This window comes from Pan paniscus, chromosome 3 (genome assembly GCF_029289425.2).
Source record: "Pan paniscus chromosome 3, NHGRI_mPanPan1-v2.0_pri, whole genome shotgun sequence".
In the NCBI taxonomy this organism is placed as follows: domain Eukaryota; kingdom Metazoa; phylum Chordata; class Mammalia; order Primates; family Hominidae; genus Pan; species Pan paniscus.
Window position 1 is genome coordinate 104455485 of NC_073252.2, and position 20948 is coordinate 104476432.

Sequence of the window (20948 nt, forward strand, 5' to 3'; positions counted from 1 at the left end):
TAGTCAATTATCACAATTGTTATACTCATTTTTGCTAAAGGGCTTGCTCTGAGTTTTTACCAAATGTTTCCAAACTGAAATAGAAACCACAGGTTACAAGGAAGTGGAAAAGAAAATTAACATATTTTAAGCAACTACCATGTGCCATGGCATTTAATCATTACAATAACTATGAGTAGATATTCCAAAGAAGGAAACAGACTCTGACAAGTTTAAACAATTTTTCTTTTCTGGCATCAAGTAAGCAGTGGAGCTAGTTCCTTTTTAATGGATAATAACTAATTATTTTTAACTTTTATTTAAATATAGCATATACAAATAGTTTATAAATCGCAAGTGTTTGTTGTTGCATTTTCACAAAGTGAACAAATCCCGTGAAACCAGGCTCCAAATCAAGAGAACAAAAGAACATGACCAGAATCTCAGAAGCCACATCAAGTGTAACCTTTCACTCACAATCCCCTCCCCAAGGTTAACCACTCTCCCAATTTCCAGCACTTCTACCATCAGAGTAGTTTAGATTACATTTGTTTTACTGTTTTTGAACTTTCTGCACATGGAATCATGGAGTATGTACTCTTTTATGTCTGGCTTATTTTTCAACATTATGTTTGGGCAATTCATTGGTATTGTTACATATAGTTGAGCTTGCTTATTCTAATTACTTATTCTAATATCCCACTGTGGGAACATACCACAATTTACTTAACCATTCTAATATTAATAGACATTTGAATAGTCTATATGTTTAGCTTTTGAATAGTAGTTCCATGAACATTATTGTGCATACATGTCTTCTAGTACACAAATGTACACATTTATGTTGGGTATACACTTAGGAGTGTAATTGCTATGTCATGGGATTTGCATTAGAAATCTTCAATCATTGATGTTCTTTTTAACTTCTAGTTTTCCAAAGTGGTTATACCAATGTACACTCTCACCAGCAGCATATCAGAATACTTATGGTCCACATTCATGTCAATAAAGCCATTCTTTGTAGCTAGGTTTCTGACTCCAATACCCAATGCTCCTTTCCTTTCACCTAAATTTTATTTAAAGGTAAGAACTTGGTAACAATTCTCTTTTATAAATTCCATGATTCTTTCTAAGATTTTCATTCTTTGTTCATTGAGTGATTTTCCTTTTTTGTACTGGAAAACGTATTTGTGCTGACTAGAATTTAGCAGCGTTATCAGGGTATCAGAGGCCTCATGTAAATATTTATCTTCAGTAAGCCCAGCCTCTTCTATTTTTTCTGCATGGGTAAAAAGAATGGCTGTGTAATTCATCCAAGCACGTCCAAGAAGTTCCTGAAAGAGAGAAGTTAGATAACTATTGAACTTGAACTATATTCCTCAAAAATGAGCAAAGGATTTATTACGGTCCAATATAGATAGCCAGCAGATCCATATTATTATGTTTCTGAAAGCTGATATACAATGTAGGAAATGAAGACAGGGTCAAGTATTGTAAATAAATGGAGGGAAAAGGCTTGACTTTCTGAAAAAGGCAGGATTAAACACAGAATTAAATTCTCTCTTTTATTTTACTATGATAATTGATATATACACAACCTCAAAACTGCATATTATCATTGCTGCATAGATTTTTCAACATTCAGTAATCATTTATACTTGTCTGACTACCTGAGTCCATTAAAGCCACTGAATTTAAGTCAGAGGACCTTAGTCAAGGGAATTGTTTTATCTTTTACTTTTTGTAGAAATGTGTTATCATTATCATTAAAAGCATCTACTAAAGATATAAAATTACATAATCTGTTAAGAATCTATTGATTAATCAGGTGACATGTAATGGAAAAGCTCAGATAAAAATACATTTGGCGATTTGGACGAACCACAAAATATTATAACTGTGAGTCTCATCTTCTTGACTTCACATGCTTAGAATGGAACCCAATTTATCTGATGACTTCCTCTAATGTGGTTGAAAAACATTGAAGACTGGCGTTCCTTTGTTTAGTAATATGTGGAAGTTGGTTATGTAATAAATTCTTGTTTGATTAGTGAATATAAGCTGATATAAAGCAGAAGTAACAGCATGTGGCAAATTGTTCATGTAATATAAAAGGCATCTAGAAATAACCCTTGAACTTTTTGGGATATTTCTAAAGTTACATGAAATCACAATGTGACAACAAAATAACATTACCTCCATTCCGAACACTCCTATTACCAAAATATTTCCAAAGCTACTACCAGTTTATAGCAAGAAAAATACAAAATGCCTAGGAATAAACATAATAAGAAACACCCAAGACCTCTAATAATCAGAAGAAAGAAAGAAAGGAGAAAAACTAACATTTAGTGCCAGTTATTATGCTAAGCACTTTACATGCGTTACCTCTTTTGAAGCTTAATGCAATTCTTTGTGGGAGATACTATTATTATCTCCATTATCATATTGGCAAACTGACTTATAAAGACTTTGAGTTATATGTATTAGTACAAACTCTGCTTTTAAAAAATTATTGAAAATATTGAAAGACAGTCTGGGAAATCATTTTCAATGTACCTAAAAAATACAGGATTAGAATTTATAATATTGAAAAATTGAAAAGAAAGAAAAAAGAAGAAGGAAATAAGAAAGAAAACAGAAAAGGAAGAAAGGAGAAAGGAAGGAAGGAAGGCAAGCAGGAGTAAGGAAGGAAGGAATCTGGATAGATAAATCTAACATGAAAATACTCGTGAGAACTACGGGACAAAACATTTAAAATTAGAAACATCACAATCATGGTCACCAATTACAACTGATACAGTCTGGCTTTTATCAGATTCATTTATTTATACATCAATTTCTACAACTTCATAGTGAACTCTTTGAAGGCAAGATTCATGTCTTTCCATATCAATCAAAGCTTTTAGCACATTGTAAACTTTCAGTAAACATCTGTTAAATTAATTTGGAATTTAGACCCTCATTGTCATCTCAAATAGAAGGCTTAGGGTTCTATTTATTTCTTTTGAGGTTTTGGTTTTGAAGTATAATTAATGTTTGTAAAGCTTCTTCTTTTTTTTTTTTTTTTTTTTTTTGCAGTTTATCATGATGAATTTGCCTGTAGTCTGGACTATTTTCTATTCAGAGGGACTCTTTCAAGGAATAGGCCCAAACTTTTTCTTCATATGTGTTCAAAATTTTTCTATGTACACCCACCATAGAATAACTGCATATTTCTTTTCCTTCTAAAAATACCCTGCTTAAAGTTTCACAATCAGTATATTAGGGAATAATTACTGTAATAGATGATAAACTTTAAAAAATAAATTTTTAAAAAATTAGTATCCATATAATGTCAACATCCCATTTTGCCTAATGGTAACATAGCAAAATTAGCAGACCTCTTTAGAGTTTGTTGTATATTCAGTATATTGTTAACAGGTCTCTGCTGGAAGAGGAGTCACAGAGTTGCAAAGTAAATGAGCAGTGATGTTATGGGTTGAATTGCATCCTCCGCCAAACTCATGTGTTGAAATTCCGATCCCCAGTTCTTCTGGATGTGACCTTATTTGGAAATAGGGTCATTGCAAATATAATTCTTTAAGCTAAGGTCATTAGGGTGAGTCCCTGTCTAGTATGATTGGTGTCCTTATAAAAAAAGGGAAATTTGGGCAAAGACGCAAGTCCCGGGAGAGTGCCATGCATACGTGAAGATAGCCATCTACAAGCCAAAGAAAGAAGCCTGGAACAGATCTTCTCTCACAGCTATCAGAAGGAGCCAACCCTTACAACACCTTCATTTCAGACTTCTAGCCTCCAGAACTGGAAGACAGTAAATACCTGCTGTTTATGCCACCCAGATTGTGGTACTTTGTTACAGCAGCGCTAGCAAACTAATGCAAGTGGCTAAAAAAATTAATAAAGTACTAAGTATATTAGATCTGGGCTCTGGGAATACAGCAATCCCTGGATCATTTGCATAAGAATCACCTGGGAGGCTTTCTAAAAATGCATCAGAACTATTAGGGCTGGAGCCTGGAATCTGAAATTTATAAAGCATTTTAGATGATTTATTCCTTCTGCAAATATTTATTGAGGGTCTACTTTGTTCTAGGCATGCTCTACATGGTAGGGACAGGTGTGGAACAAGACAGACATATTCTGTTTACAGTTAGTGGAGATTTTTGTGTACTAAATTAACTTGGGAAGGGAGACAGACAGGAAAGAAATACTTTGAATTTGTTTCAGTTGCAAGTGTGATAGAAATTATCTTAGCATTATAAAGGTGATCATTTTGCCCATTTTGGGGTGGAGGTGGGAAGTAAGGGTAAAAAGGAAAGATCAGACAAAATGTCTTGCATGTGATGGTGCAGTGACCAGATTCTTAAAAAATACGTAGGAATTAACAAGGTAATTAATGTAATCAAGCATGATTGAGATTGTACAGCATTGAGATTTTATTTCTAAACAAGTACAGCTATTGATCTTTGATCACTCTTATCTCTGAAAGATTATCAAATTTAGAGCCAGACCTGATATTCACCAAGTACGCTATGAATATGGTCATACTGATTGTCAAATATCAAAATGTTTTCATACAAATTATTAAATAGCTACTGCTCTTAACTCCTTGAGAGCCATCCTAAACTTACCCTTAGATATGTATTGGCTGATGTGTAGATCATACTTGTTATTAAATATTTTTGAACCCCAGTGACTTAATGGATAAGGTATTTGCCTCCTTAAATATTTTTGAAATACAGTATTGCTACAATAAAAGTGCATGCTAAATAAACTATTTGGCACAAACAGTCCTTTCTTGAGTTATATATCATAACACAGAATTATTTTCTTTCTAGGTTAGTACTTAATGAAGTAAATGGTTTAACTTTCATAGTATTTCTTTTGTTCCTGTTTTTCTGTATTGTAACATTAACATGTTCCCTTTTGGTCTCCACCAGACATTTCCCATACTTTAAACCACAATCTCATTCAGAGAACATGAGTTAAAGCACCTAAGGATTACAGATTTGTAAGTGCCATGCCACTTAAAAGTCCATGTGTTCAGCCACCGGGAAGTTTTTACATATTTATTTATGAAAGGATGCTCATACCTTAAACTGTGAGAGAAATTGCACTTTTGAATTACTGCCAAAAACAGAAGAGAGTGGTTGATTTAGCTTAAAATCTTTAAGTCGATTTTGGCCAGAAAATAGTTGAATATCTGAAAGTAGTGTTGCTTGCTGAATAGTCATCACGTTAGTGGCCAAACATGTTCTCTATGGACCCAGAGAAAGAATCATTACAGTTGATTGATACCTCACATAAAAATCCAAAAGCAAGATAAGTTAATGTAAGTTATCTGGTGTTAATAATTTAAATATAGTACTAAGCTAGATGAAAATTTTACGATCAATCATGAATTGTTTGGTTTGGTTGAGTCCTTTTGGGACTACTGGTTAGGATATAAACTTTGTTATCCAGGAATTATGTTCATTTTCCCAGGACCTCACCAGCCCTGCCCCATTTGTTTGTGGTTGATGAAATCATAGCATCTGGACTTTTTAGGGGGAAACAAACAAACAAAAAAGCCAACTATCAACGGAGAAAAAAATTATCACGGAACAGGAGGACAATGAGGACCATTTTTTTATACTTTATGCTATTCCCTTACTCTCACCCCAATTAAAACATTACATTTTCCTTTTCAGAGAGCCAAAGCTGAATGATAATTTCTCGTTAGGCCAGATCCAGAGAATATTCAACCTCAGAGATCATCTTATAAACTGCCTCATTTTACAGATGAGGGTATTGAGGACTTATGGTGTTAAATGACTTGGCCAAAGTCATATGGCTGATTATTGACAGGCTTGGACCTGGAACCAAGGTCCCCCATCTTTCCCACTAAATTGGGGCTTTTCAATTTAACCATACTAAGCCAGTGAAGATTTTTCCAGATTTTTTTTCTAAATTAATAAAAAAGTTACTTCTTATGTTTATAAATCAGGGCCACGTAAATTTGATTTTACTCTTATTTTCTTCATAAGTCTACCAGGATAAACCTAAAAAACACTATTTCCTAATTTTAGGATAAGACAAATACTAACAATAAAATAATAATGGCCAGAGCTATTTGCTGTGCACTTGCCACGTGCCTGTGCCTAAGCTATATCATTTACTGTTAAAAGGGCATTAATCCCACAAGTAACCCAATGAAGCAGACACTACTGTCTTTCTCAATTTACCAATGAAGTTTACAGAAGTTACTTGCCCGAGATCACAAAGCAAATCAGTAGCTAAGACTTGAATACTTTAGAACCCATCTCTTAATCTCTATGCTATCTTGCCCATATCCAGTAGTTCATTTGAATGAGTACTCATTCACAATCTCAATAGTGATCATAACAATAAAAACAACAATACTAGTAATACTTTACCATTTTCTGTGACCTACTGTAAGTAGGCACAATGCTGAGCATGATGTATTTATTAAATATAATGCTCAGAACTCTTAACATACATAAAATTATCTCCACATTACAAGTAAGGAATTGAAACCAAGAAAGTTTTAGTAACATTTATAGTCATACACCTATGAAGTAATTAGGCTTGTTTTTTTAACTATATTCTAACAACTAAGCCCATAATCTTCATTTAGTATTTTCAGGCTCTGAATGAGCTTTTCCAAGCTTTTTGTAAACACATTCGTCTGCAACATCAACAGCTCGGTTGTTGATTATGAAATAAAAGTACATGCTTGAAACTTGCTTGTACACAGTAATAATACAGAATACCATAATAGTGGGGGGGGGGGGGGGGAATGGACCATAGGCAATACCTAGGCACAATTCCTAGTGCAGCTTGGCTGTATGCCAGCTCTTTCCTTGAGGTGACTATATTATATCTTGTCTGATTCATTATTTGTGGGTTTATAAACATTCAAATGAGATTCCAGATAATATTTGAATAAATTCTTCCTTCTATTTCTTGATTTTGGGGACATGACTCACTGATATCTCTTTCATTTTACTGTAAATTAATAAAGGCCTAACAAAAAGAAAAAGGGATCATTTGGGGAAAATGTTTCCATCATCACAGCCAGTAGCATATAACTCCTCGGCAAAATATTAGAGTACAAATTGGGGAAGATATTTAAAGAGACAACAGGGAGGCATGGGAAAGAAGAAGCTACTTCTCTGACTCTGGCTTGGTAGACTCCTTCTACAGTACTAGTCAGTGCCCCTGAAAAGGAGTAAAAGAAAGAAGGCAGATACTCCATACTCCATTTTGCATCAGCCAGGAAGAAAAAGACATCCATAGTGTGCCTGAAACCTGAGGACCTAACAGCTTCTTGCTCCTTCCTAACAGCTGCTGGTCCTGTTGAATATTCAGACACTCTGCAACAGCTTCCAATCTGTGAGCACATACAGATGGCTGCCACCAGCATCTGAGGCACCTTCAGGAAGATCACAAACAGCCAGCCTGTGCTTAAGTGACCATCAACCAAAGACCGTAGCAGAACCCTGGAATAGGTCTGCAGTGCTCCCAGGGATCATAGGCCACTCAAGATTATTAAACCTTGGCTGCTGATTTTCCTGGGAGACAGAAGTTATTTATTTCAGAAAGAAATATCTGGGATCTGAGCTTTGCCCTAGCTCATCTCCTTGCTGCCTTCAGTTCCTGAATTGCATACTGATTTGGAAGGCAGCTGTAAGAGAAGACTGTATGCCAAATATTGTTTTAAAAGACCAAAGACATGTATGAATTGAGTTCACATATATAAAAAAGCCTCACAGATGACATTATTGTCCTATATCCTAAAACTATTAAAACCTATTTTCAAAATGTATGATATTTAAAATAACCTTTTGGGCTCAGCATAGGTTCATGGTAGGGAAATATTGAGACGTATGGAAAGAGTCAGGGTAGCTTTTGAAAAAGAGTTGTTTATGTGTTTACTGCATTTACTGAATTATATCCATCTATAGCCTCATCTAAATGTTTACTTAATAATAGCTTTAAATGAATTTTTAAGAACTGTCTAAAGATTATACTGGTGTCATGGATGCAGGCTTCCCACCACTTGATTTCTACCAGAAACATTGCTTGAAATACAGGCTTTCATAATTTGGAGGAGGCTTTTGGGCTTTCTTGGATCCCATATTGTTTCTTAATTGCAATCATCTTCTATTCTTCCTTACTTTTGTATAGCAGGTCCTTGGTTTTTCAGGAGTTACATGATGAGCATTTTTTATGCTCCTGTCACCCTGATTTTTCTGCTAGTTTCTTGTGATTATACATACGGCTGGGTTTTTTTTTCATTTTTAGAAACATGCACAGTTACTGAAAAACAATGCGTGTATCTGTCATGTAGAAGTATCTTTTCTAGTTAAAGGAAAAAAATCTTCATTAAAACAAAGTAACTATCTTTCTGGGCTGTAACAGGGCCTATGTCAGTATGAGCTGAGACTGAACCAAAAGAAGGGTAGCATTTTTACAAGTTCTTCTCGAACAGAAAAGATCTGTTCACCATTCAGTATAAAGTTTAACTGTGGAGCTTCTAATAGACCTGGTGTCTCTGAGCTCAGTGACTCATTGAGGCTCTTGAGTAATACTAGTGAAGTCCAGCAGGTAAATATAGATTGACTCAGACTGAAGAATCAACAGATTGAATAGAATGGAGCAGCTCAATGAATAGTTTCCAGGAATTGTTAGTAATAGTCCACACAGGGCTGTGTGGACTATTGTTAGTAATAGTCCACACATCATATACACACACACACACATACACACACACACATACACACACAAACTCCCAACTCTCTCCGTCTCCTAGCTGTGGTCATGTCCAGGCCTCTTATCCAGCTCCTGTCCTTATTCACAGTTGGAGACTGTGAATAAGCCTCCAACTTAGTGACCTATAATGAATGAACAAGCAAACAAATTGGAATAGACCACCAGGGAAAGGTAGCATGTGTTATTTATGCTCAACCTGAGGTCCCTATGGTCTTCTTTTGGCTAGAATGGAGCAGTCACTTATGCTACAGCTGATAAGGCAAGCAAAGGATCTGAAGTTCTGAATTGTTTCCCTATGAATAATGCACAACTCTCCCTTGAATGCTCACTATGACTTAAGTCTTATGAAACCCCCTCTTTTTCATTATACTACTTTGGCACTTAATGCATTGTCTTTTTCTGGTTTGTTTATCTAATTTTCCTCTTCTAGACTGTAAACTTTCTGAAGGAAGGGCTCGTGTCTCATTTACCAGTAATTAAGCACTGTTTAGATGCTCAATAGAGTGTTCAATGACCAAGTCAGTGAATGAGCACCTATTTCTTGGTGAACTATAAGAGATTGTCCCTTTGATGCTGAATGGATGCAAGTGAGTGTTTAAGTTCAGCGGTTCTAAGACCTGACTGTTTTTGAGAAATACATGGAAAATTATGAAAATACAGATATGCAGGCTCCACTCCTGAGATTCTGTTTCAGTACGTTTTGGATCAATCTTCTTTAACAAACAGCCCAGTTGATTCTGATGCAGACAGTCCAGGGACAACATGTTACAAACTTATTTGGGTTTTTTGTTCTAGGAGTTTGAGGCTTGGTTAACCTCTGAAGTTTAATATCTCAATTTTTTTTTCTACAAACCAGTTGTAAAATGACTGATTGGGTTCCTCTGAAGGAAGTCATAAAAATGACTTGGGAAAATCAAATAATTTTTACTGACTATTCCTAGGTGACCAACACTTAGTTGTATAAATTATTATATACTATATTATTATATACTAATAGTATAACATTATTATTATTATTATACTATTAGGATAATGTCCTCCAAGAAGTAATAATGGCATTAGTGTAATTGCATCTTAGTATTACCTGGATCATCTGGACTGGGTCAGTTACTTCCTGCCCACAGAAAGGCACATCTGCTCTCTGAACCAGGAGTGCAAGGTGGAGACCCCCTTGCCCGAAGTGATGTGCCAGAGCCTCTTTGACTTCCTGTTTCACATACTTCTTGCTCAGCCTGCTGTGTGGATAACCTGGAGTGTCCAACACCTGGACCTGCAGGGCTACCTCTAGCCCACCTCGACGCATGAAGCTGTGGAGGTGACAACTGCGGCCCAGGCTACAACATGTGGTCACAGAACAGGGAGCAAAGCTGCTGTGAAAGTCTGTGCTTCCCAGCAGAATGTTTCCAGCAGAACTTTTTCCACTCTGAGTCATGCCAAAGAGGGCCAAGTTGATGATCATCTTGTTGGGGTCTGTCATGGCTGTAGGAAAACAAAGGCATAGCACGCATAATTAGGCTTCTACATTCCCCCAATGTAAGTTTTCTTACCTGGCCTGGTTGCACTCCAAGTTCGATTTTAGATTTGTTTTCCCTTCATTCGTAGTGACTAAAGCATGGAGGAGGACTACTCCACTAAAGTGGAGATCCCCCAGTGACAGAAGGGAATGTGGAATAATTGTAGTTTACAATGAGAAGGGAGAGAGAAGTCAAATACAGATAAGGAAGGATTTAGGAAACAGTAATTGCAGAAAACGAGGAAAAAAAATCCCAAATTACATGAAGATCATAAAAACCACGTTTAAGAGAAATATGTTAACTCATCAATGTGGTAGGTGAGTTGGTTTAGGAAAAGGTGTTGAAGTTCCTGAGCTCAGGGGCAAAGCTAGCAGTAGTATTTAAAAGTTATTCACTATTGGAGAAGTAAGAATAGAACAGTAGAAGAAACAACCCTTCTTGCTTTCTAACAACATCCCCCATCTTCCCACTTCCCGACCCACTGCCTGAATACACAAGTGGTATCTGCAAAAAATCATCCTTCCTGATTTCCTGAATGCTTCTTTCCTATGAAATATGAATAATGTTAAAGAAGACTTCTGTTTCTGCTTACTACATTTTTTTTTTTTTACAACCAGGGAACATTGGTGAAAATACAAACTACTTGTAATTTCTGTTATAAAATAATTAATAAATCATCTCTATGGTCCATTAGTGTAAGTGTTGGCTCTTTAATAAAGAAAGTAAAGCCTAACATATTGGGCAGCTCAGTTAGAAGGGGGGAGAATCTTGGGAGAATCTATTCCATGTACAATACCTGCACAGTGGCCGATCCTTTGTACACAGCATGATCCCCCACAGCATTTTAAGGTCATTAATCATTTTCACTAGATTTATAAGCAGAGTTACTTGCCAATTGCTAAAACTGCCCACGCTACTGATTCAGAAATAAAGACATTTTAATATTGCATATTTATTATTTTTGCTTAGATCTTGTAACTTTATTACACAGTTTTAAGTACCGCAGGTCCTTCTTGTCCTTTAATGCCCCTCACTCCATTATACCCACACACTAACGTGAACACCTTGAAGGAGCTTCATACCTCCATAAAAAGACACTCATTTTGCGGGTCCCTCCAGTTCACACCAGCTCTCCCAGCTCATTCAGTGGTGTCAACTGCAGTGAGACGCAGTCAATTTCTTTTTACTCCTAAATCAGGGTGTAATGTTTTTAGAAAATTAATTATGCAATCCCAATCCATTTGCTATATTTCGCTTACCTTTTCCAGTCTTGAAAATGCTTTCTCCACAAAGACATCTCTCGCCCTGGCACAGTTGTTCTTTCATATGAACTTTCACCATCTGATAACGTTATTGTACCACTCTGGGACTGACACCGTATGTATTTTATTTAGTTAATTTATTACCAGACAGCCTCTTTATAAATGATTAGTTGCCTTCCCCTAATCAGCACTGACTTTTTTATGACACTTGACAGACTTGTAATTTTAATAGGTATGGAAATATTCTATTTTTAGCATTTTTTTATTTTGTGCATTTCTTATAGGTAACAACTTATTTGTAGCATAAAGAAATGCAATATGGGTATTAAACAGAAATTAGACATTCTTTAGCAATGATTACAATTTTTTCATGATCTACAATTAGATCATGACTTCACATCAGTATTTAGTTCATAATACTTTTCAAATTTTTTAAGATAATTCTTTTTGCTATATTCATATAATAAAATGTATTATTTTATCCTAATTTATGAAACCACTGGAATGATTATATCAGCACATGTAGCTTTCATATCAATTAATGATAGTATACTTAAGGAAAGGAGTAAAATTAACTATAACTTGAAGTCAAATACATTTTTTCTTTAAAACTTGAGTTTTATTTTCTTACTGAAAACTCAAATTTTATTTTTTCTACTTCTTAGTGTATTACCCATACTGATCCAAAATACTTTCTTGGTGCTTTTAGTAGTATGGTTATAGTCTGATTCATCTTCTCTTGTATTTCTCAAAAAGTCGATGAAATATGTATTTCTGGGTGAAAGAAACTTGGAGACATCTGGAGTGCCTTGTGACTTCACGGGCAGAGAGTTAAAAAGTCTTCTTCCTGTGTAGCTGTGACAAGAAAAGCATGAACTGCCTTCCTTCATCTGATAAACACATTGGGTTTCTTGAATGAAGTGGAAAGAATCTCCCCCAGGTGGCAGTAGCAGCCTGTTTCCTAAGAAGTGATTTTTGAGCCAGGATTCATTTTAATTTTTCTTCCTTAAACTGTAAACGGACATTCTTCAACCATCTACATAAACACATATTAATTGTGTTGGGGATTTTTTGAAGAAGAACAAAGCCAAACTTTCTTTCCTGTGTTCCTTATAGAACACAGCAAGCATAAGCTCTTAGTTTTTCAACCACCCCCTTGCCCGACTTCAGTTACAGTTTAAATCATTTGCTGAATGCAACAGCTGACTGTTAAAAAATAAAGTTCAGAATTCACGAGCATGATTATAAGTTCCAGTAAAATTGAAATTTTTTGATAATTTTTCATAAGTCTAATGCAGGTTTTAGATTTGAGTCAATTTAGAGGTCTTACAGCAGAATAATTTATTATTAGATGATGTTGAAAGATTGATTCTTTTGAATCAAGGTGAAAGCACAATCTGAAAAATTACATTTTCACTGACTTGGCTAAATATAATGTAGTAGGGATAAAAAATGTATTATCTTTTAACAGCTGGCTGCCAAATTTCTCTTAGGAAGGATACTGTCTGAGAAAATTGTTTAATTTAGCTACTTGAGGTAGAAAACGGGATCCTGAGAACAATAGCTAAACTCACAGAAAGTATTGTAACAGCCAATCTGCTGGCGAAGGGAAAAAGCCAAGAAAAGAGTAGAGAAGATCAGGGTATAAAAGGAGAGAGGGAGTGAGAGACATAAAATGAGGAAGTGAGAGAGAGATGCAGGGAGGGAAGGAAGGAACAGGCAAGGAGAGAATGAAGAACTATGACATCATAGTAGGGCAGAAAGCTAGATCTCTCAGTTTTGTAAATGTAAAGGGCTAAGGAACTATTTTAAAGTCAGCCACATTTACAGTTTTCTTACATGAAGGTGGCTTTTTATTTTTGTTTTGTTTTTGGTTTTGCTTTGTATTTTATTTTATTTTGATGAAAATTAATGGAAAAGTCTAAGTTATACTCCTGTGTTAGCGCAGGACAGGCACTACAAAAGTTGGAGATTGTGGGATGACATCTGAATTAAAGTAATTTAGAAGAGGCAGGAAGTTAAAGCTAGAAGGACACTAGTCCCCAGGAACTTACAGAAATCATTAGGAGGACATTTAGACTTTCCACAGTTGATGAAATGAGATATTTTGGTGTAAAGGTGACTCTAGCTGACAAGCAACTATTGTATTTCAAATTTTATATATGTACACACACATACATACAAACATATGGGCATACATATATATTCACATGCATATATTTATTTATGCGTGTTTGTATATACAAGTGTATATATAATTTATAATTTACACGTCTGTATACTCAGGAAAATTGTATCTCTACTCAAATGAGTTTTATTGCAAGTAGCTCTTGATATAGCAATTTGATTAAAATGTACTTTCACAGTTTTAGACAAGTTCCCATTTTCATTGGCTTGAATGGTTAATCCTTTGCTCTGAAGATATTTCTTTTCTTAATAAAGAAGACATTAAGAGTATTGACCAGATTTTGTGGTTAGGATGATCAAATGGCTTTAACCTTGGACAACACTTAACCAAGTTGAGAGGAACACTGATAAGCCAGTTGTGGTTGGTGCTGACTTGATTAACTCAGTCTGAGCTAGTTTTAGAATAAGCTTACTGTTGGATGTTTTAGGACACTGGTCAGCAGTTTAAATTTGGTGGACAGATGGTCTTAATTTGAATGCAGTTTGAAGGTTCTTGAACAAATGAAGAATGGCCATGTCTGGACAGAAATATTTATGGGAATATAAATCTTCAGTCTAAGCTTGGTTGGTTGGTCTTTAGTGAGACTACCAGTCACATCCCCATGCAGGAATGTTCATGATGTTTTTGTTTGGTTTTGTTCTTCTTGTTTGCTTGCTTGTTTGTTTTTCTTCTGAGTATTTCGGCATATAATTATTCAGATTATAAATATATACATTATAAAAAGCATTTAAAAATACAGAAAAGAACATAGAAGAAAATAGAACCACTTTTAAATCTTAATTTCCTGGGGACCATAAGACAGTGTCTCTTTTTGGGGATTGACACAACAGGTACATTTCTTTTTGAAATCTACACATATACTCCCCCTATTTACTCCTTTTCTTTAACAATCACTGCTGAGAGGAATCACACAATTTTGATGAGAGGCATTAATAATGGGAGTATGTTTAACTTGTGAACTGTGCGGAGGCAAAATACTTGTTGGCAATTACTTAATCAGGATATAATATTCTTTTGAGAGAGTACTGTATTTATTTAATTTTCTAAGATCTATTTATAATTTTAGCAATGTTACCAATAGTGAGATGGATTGACAGCTTTTTCTTTTTATCCTATATTTGTCAGATTTTCAGATCAGAAATATGCCAACCTTTTAAAATGAATTAGAAAAAATTTCTTCCTTTATGGTTCTCTGCAATAATTTAGATCCTTTGGCAATTATAAATCCCTGAAAGGTCTGAAAAATCTTCCATGAAGACAGCTTAAGCTGAACAACTTTCTGGAACTGATTCTCAAACAACTTTAACAATTTCTGCCATAGTAATTTGACGTTTTTTGTGTCGATTTTGATGATTTATACTATAATGAACACATATCTGCCTTGCTCATATTTATGATTTAAAAAATGTGTAATCATCTTCATTTCTGGCATTAGATTTCCTTTCTTGTTCTGAGGTGGCTAATATATTAGGTTTGGCTTTCTATACTTAATAAATTTTTTTTTCGCTCTCTGTGTGTGTGTGTGTGTGTGTGTGTGACAATTTAATTTTGCACTTTTATAGTTTGAAAAGAATATCCATGAGCATAAGCTAGATGTATAATTTGGTGTCTTGAGGATATAAGAATTTGATTTATAATAACCAAACTTTTGTTCACCAACTCTGAGACAATTAAGTTGAAAACTGAGAGTCATACATATACTCGCATTATCATTTACAATTATAATTAGTGATTAATCATACAAATATATGTCATTATTGAAGAAATGCCTAAAACCTCAAGAGCAAGCGAAAAATCAGTATCTTTCTAATACTGTACTTACTAAAGGAAAATAATATGTTGAAGAAAAAATTTCAACAAAACAAATGTGCTTAATTCAGATTCTCAAAAAATTTGTCAAATGATCTCAAATCTCCCAAACCTTATTCTTGAAACACTTCTGCTAAATTCCATTACCCTGGTTTAGATTCTTTTTTATAAAAGATCATTTCTATTCACTCAAGAGAAATAGATGACATAGTATAATATAGAATATCATAAAAGTATGTTCATATAAATTAATTTCATATGTCAAAGATTTTATGTTTTATTTTTCTTACCTAAGAAATAACATACATTCAACCCATATGGATAAATTTTTTTTTTAGCCAAATGCACAGAGGCAGAGGGTCTCATAATCTTTAATAAAGCTATTAACTCCTCAGTCTCTGAGCCCAGACAATAGAGTGGCTCTAACTTCTTAGAGACTCACTTATCTTATGCACATGATTCAATTACAAACACTTCCATGTTATAAATTCTAGTAATAACCAGGAAGCAATAGATACTTTCCTCATCATAATACAAAGTATCATAAATGCCATAGACATGGTATTTAGAAATAATGGTCATGAATATCAGATGTAACACCCTATTTATTTACACTTCATGCCACAAAGATCTCCTTTTGTGGTAAATACTTTCTTTTTTTCTTTTTTTTTTCAAAGGAATTGACAATCTCAAGTCAAGGAAAATAGATCCTACACTAAAAGAACTGTAAACTTGTTAGGATATGTAGTTTTTACTTTCCAAGGAAAAATAACCTTTTTATTTTCCTGGCAAAAGCTGTGGTATGGAGCTAACTTCCTAGATACTATCACCGGAATTGCTGATATCAAAATATCTGAAACATTGGAACCAATAAAAGAGACTGTCAATTCACCGTAGAAAGGTCAGAAAATCCCCTAACTTCCTTGCTATCTTCCCATTCCATATTTAGGTTAGATAGAGAAGTGTGTGTGTGTGTGTGTGTGTGTGTGTGTGTTGCTCACACAGTGATGAACTGTAAACATAAATGAAGATATAGAAAAATACATCAATTAGGACAACATGACAATTTTATTAGACTCCTATCAAAGAGTATCAGTTCACAGTTGGTATAGATACTAGTATAAAATTCAGATCTTGACTGTTTTCTGGGGATAAAGCAAGGCTTTACAATTTAGCAGTCTTTAGCTAGCTTGAAACAGTAAAACAACAACCTCAGAGGCTTAAGTGTATTTTTGTGACCTAAAACATGAACTCAGGGTTTCCAAATTCCTAACAATGCATAGTGGGAGTGACTAAGATACTGAGAAAATAAGAATCAAATAGGTGTTATATTTTGTAAATTTCTATGCAGTGCAGATTACCTAAGGACACACCATAGGAAAATAAGGTAGTTACCATGATGCAGAAAAGAAAATGTCAGTTTTATGTTTGTATGTATGTGTGCATGCAATGCTATGTACGAATACTACATACCTTGAATACTGTAACAGAAAACTAAGATTTATGTTGCATGACCATGTGCCTTGGCACTCATGGACCCTTTAATATACCATCTCACACAGCTTTCTGCATTGGGTAGTGTTATTAACCCGATTTTAAAGGACACTGAGGCACAGAGTGGTTGATCTTGCAGTTGCTAAGTGGCAGAACCAGAGTTACGTCCTTTTTTCCAGAGTGTAGTTGTTGATACACATCTGCTTAACCAGATACTGTTCTCGTTTCGGCTGTAGCACTTGGCCAGTACGGCAGAGTTATGTTCCAGGGTGTACAGAGGGGGAGAAGTCACACTGGAAAAAGAAAAGGGGACACAGAAGGTACAATTTATCAGGACTGTGTGTGTAAATGAGTACTTCATTTTTATGCCTCTTTTCTCCAAAATGTTTTGGGAAAACATCTAAAACATAAAATCAAGAAGTGATGGATTTTCTAAAAAAAAAAAAGCTAAAGTTGCCCAAAGTTGAGGTTTAGCAATAACATGCTTTGCTTTTGTTTTATGCCCAATCTGATTGATTTGGGCTATATTCATCATATAGACTTCCCAAAAAAACCAGACAATAATAGCAATAATAGTATTAATAATAATAACAACTATACTTCACGGAGCAATTACTTTTTCCTTTTTTGAGATGGAGTCTCACTCTGTTGCCCAGTCTGGAGTTAAGTGGCATGATCTCCACTCACTGCAACCTCCGCCTTCCGAGTTCAAGCGATTTTCATGCCTCAGCCTCCCAAGCAGCTGGGATAACAAGCATGGGGCACCATGTCCGGCTAGTTGTTGTATTTTTAGTAGAGACAGGATTTTGCCATGTTGGTCAGGCTGATCTCGAACTCCTGACCTCAGGTGATCCTCCCACCTCAGCCTCCCAAAGTGCTGGATTACAGGCATAAGCCACCACACCCAGCTGATTGCCTTTTGAGGCAGGCATACGGTAAGTGCTTTATGTAATTTTTTTGGTGTAATCCTCATAACAAGTTTGTGTTGTAGACACAATTATAGTCATTTTCCAGATGAGGAAACTGAGGCTCAGGATAAAGATCCTCCCCAAGTCACACAGCTCACAGCTCCGGGTTAGGATAGGACTCTAACCCAGATCCACTTCAATCTGGATACCATATGCTTATTCATTATACTATAAATTAGAGAAACATGGAAGGACAAAATGTTATTTGAATTCCAAAAGTCTTTTGCTTATGTTCTATTTAATTCTCGTCATACCTCCAAACTATTAGGAATAACTACATCATTAAAATCCTACACTGACCTGGTATTGTACCTCTGTGAGCATGGCTTTGCACAGTACATCACATCCTGCTTGTCAGCCAAGTCTCCAAAGAAATTAACAAGCATGATTTAAAAGTCAGAGGCAGAGCAGGAGAGAGTGGGTGGTAAGTTTTAAGAATGGTTGTCAGGTGCTCATCACATGAGCTAAGCACAAAAAAGACAAATGCTAAGGTCGATACGTTGTGTGGTCTATTACAGATGAGGTCAGTAATCTAACACTGTGGTGGTAAATTTTGAAAAAGAGACGTATGATATTTACATAATTCCTAAAAGAGGTCTGGATAAGAGCCATTATCTGTGCCAAGCATGATTATATAAAATTGAAGTCATTTCTTTACAATATTGCTATAAAATTGCTGGGCTAAAAAACAAACTGTAGGCCCACAGTATCTGAAGACAATCATCTGAAACATATTGTTACAATCTCAGATGTGGTAGAAGAGTTGAATTTGGTCTTCTGGCCAATTTGGGAAAGTATAGAGGATATTACAAAATGGAATAAAAATCATTTATACATAGCCCAATAGTAAACTTAACTTGGCAAAGGAAATGGCAAGAAATAGATTGCATTCATAAATGGCAAAATAGCTTTATGGCCCAAGTTGGTCCTTTGTATATCACCTTTGTATGATATTAATTTTATTTTCAGTCTTGGGTTTTATATATATATATATATATACACACACACACACACATATATATGTTTTATATATATACACACATATATGTTTTATATATATATACACACACACATATATATATGTATATATATATTTTTGGAGATGGAGTCTCACTCTGTTGTCCAGGCTGGAGTGCAGTGGTGCGATCTCGGCCCACTGCAACCTCCACCTCCCTGAATCAAGCAATTTCCCTGACTTCGCCTCCCCAGTAGCTGGGATTACAGGCACATGCCACCACACCAGGCTAATTTTTTATATTTTTAGTAGAGACGGAATTTCACCATGTTGGCCAGACTGATCTCGAATCCGCCCACCTCAGCCTCCCAAAGTGCTGGGATTACAGGTGTGAGCCACCGCGCTTGGCCAATATTTTAAGGGCTAAGCCAGCTATCAATTTCTAAATTCTGTGGTGTGCCCAAATTTACAATATAACAATAGGATAAAGAATAACATTTAGAGATGTTATGCTAAATAAATACACAGATGACACCACAACCTCATGTGACAATAAGAGATCACATATTTACATAATATATATTTAGAACATATAGTATAAAAGCATATATAAAAGTATGTATTTTCTCCTATGCTTGTTCCTTATGTGCATTAAAGATAAATTAAATAAATGTCACTATTATTTAAGATAAAGATTATTTTTTGGCCAGGTATGGTGGCTCACACCTGTAAGCCCAGCACTTTGGGAGGCCAAGGCGGGCAGATCACAAGGTCAGGAGTTTGAGACCAGCCTGGCCAACATGGTGAAACCCTGTCTCTACTACAAATACAAAAATTAGCTGCTTATGGTGGTGGGGGCCTGTAATCCCAGCTACTCGGGAGGCTGAGACAGAAGGATCATTTGAACCCGGGAGGCAGGGGTTGCAGTGAGCCAAGATGGCGCCATTGCACCCCAACATAGGCAACAGGGCAAGACTCCGTCTCAAAAAAAAAAATTTTAAAACAACTTGATTTACAAAAGTAAAACATTACTAAAATGTATTTATTAAAATTTATGCCAGCTCTGTAGATATTAAAGAAGATCTATAGCTTATTCAAGTCAGGCCCAAATAAAATTAATTAATAAATTTAAAACATTATTAAATGACTACCATGTGTTGTGTACATCACTTGCTTTTCAGAATTCAAAGGTTTAATAAAATAATTATAATGCAATTAAAAATTTTCAGGATTTATTGGTGTATTTCTTTAAATCTCACATGTGTTTTATAATGCCGGGATTACCCAAAGAGTCAGAATTTGGATACACCGTGGTTCAAGATCATTGTTATAAAATCAAAAGACTCAATTGCTATTTCTTTTATTTATTATCACCTATAAGAAAAGTTATACTCACTCAAACAAATAATTGTTGAATGTGTATTTCTATGCCAAGGTATAATATTTAGAAACAAAATAAGTAGAAAGAACTGGGTTAAAAATCAAGAAGTTATCCTAGCGTAGGTTACTTCTTTACAAAACAAGAAATGACACATTTTAGATGGTTGTTTTAAGGGCTAAGGCAAGTAATTTATACAAATATGTTCTATAAAACGTCTTACTGTAGCAGATGTTTCATATACATCAGTTGGATTTAAATTAATCTTTACAATAAGGTAGATTTTCAATCTGCATCCCATTCCAATCTATTTATTTGTATGTGTCTTTACTGACAGTGCTAAGAATTAAAGTAACTCCAACTGAGAGGAATACAAAGCATGGGTTAGTTTTTCTGTTTTGAGTTTACACATAGTGTATTTCTCCTATAATAACCTTCTGTAATGAGACACAATCATGATAGTTACTTTAAATATATAGAGATATTTTAAAACTACTACAAACTACCAATATGAAATGGTTAAATTTTGTATCTTTCCTCAGACTTATTTCCCTCTTCTGTAAAAGAGATTCAATGAAACCTTGCAGGACTAGTGGCATAATGCATATAAATTAAATAAAATA

General features: G+C 35.0%; 1 protein-coding gene across 3 annotated transcripts; it reads right to left on the bottom strand.

Annotated features, from left to right (window-relative positions):
• Nucleotides 1-230: 230 nt before the first annotated feature.
• GIMD1 (GIMAP family P-loop NTPase domain containing 1) lies at nucleotides 231-13776 on the bottom strand. Of its 3 annotated transcripts, XM_055111693.2 has the most exons (5): nucleotides 13108-13776; nucleotides 11531-12388; nucleotides 9842-10236; nucleotides 5076-5240; nucleotides 292-1313 (listed from the first exon to the last, which is right to left on the bottom strand). In XM_055111693.2, exons 2-5 carry the CDS (start codon nucleotides 11610-11612, stop codon nucleotides 1053-1055), a joined length of 903 nt encoding a protein of 300 aa, XP_054967668.1. In that variant the 5' UTR covers nucleotides 11613-12388; nucleotides 13108-13776; the 3' UTR covers nucleotides 292-1052. The 3 variants fall into 3 exon arrangements, with proteins under 3 accessions (XP_054967667.1, XP_003830036.2, XP_054967668.1); XM_055111692.2 differs by having other exon boundaries at nucleotides 231-1313; nucleotides 11531-13776; XM_003829988.6 differs by lacking the exon at nucleotides 5076-5240 and having other exon boundaries at nucleotides 262-1313; nucleotides 11531-13776.
• Nucleotides 13777-20948: the final 7172 nt, after the last annotated feature.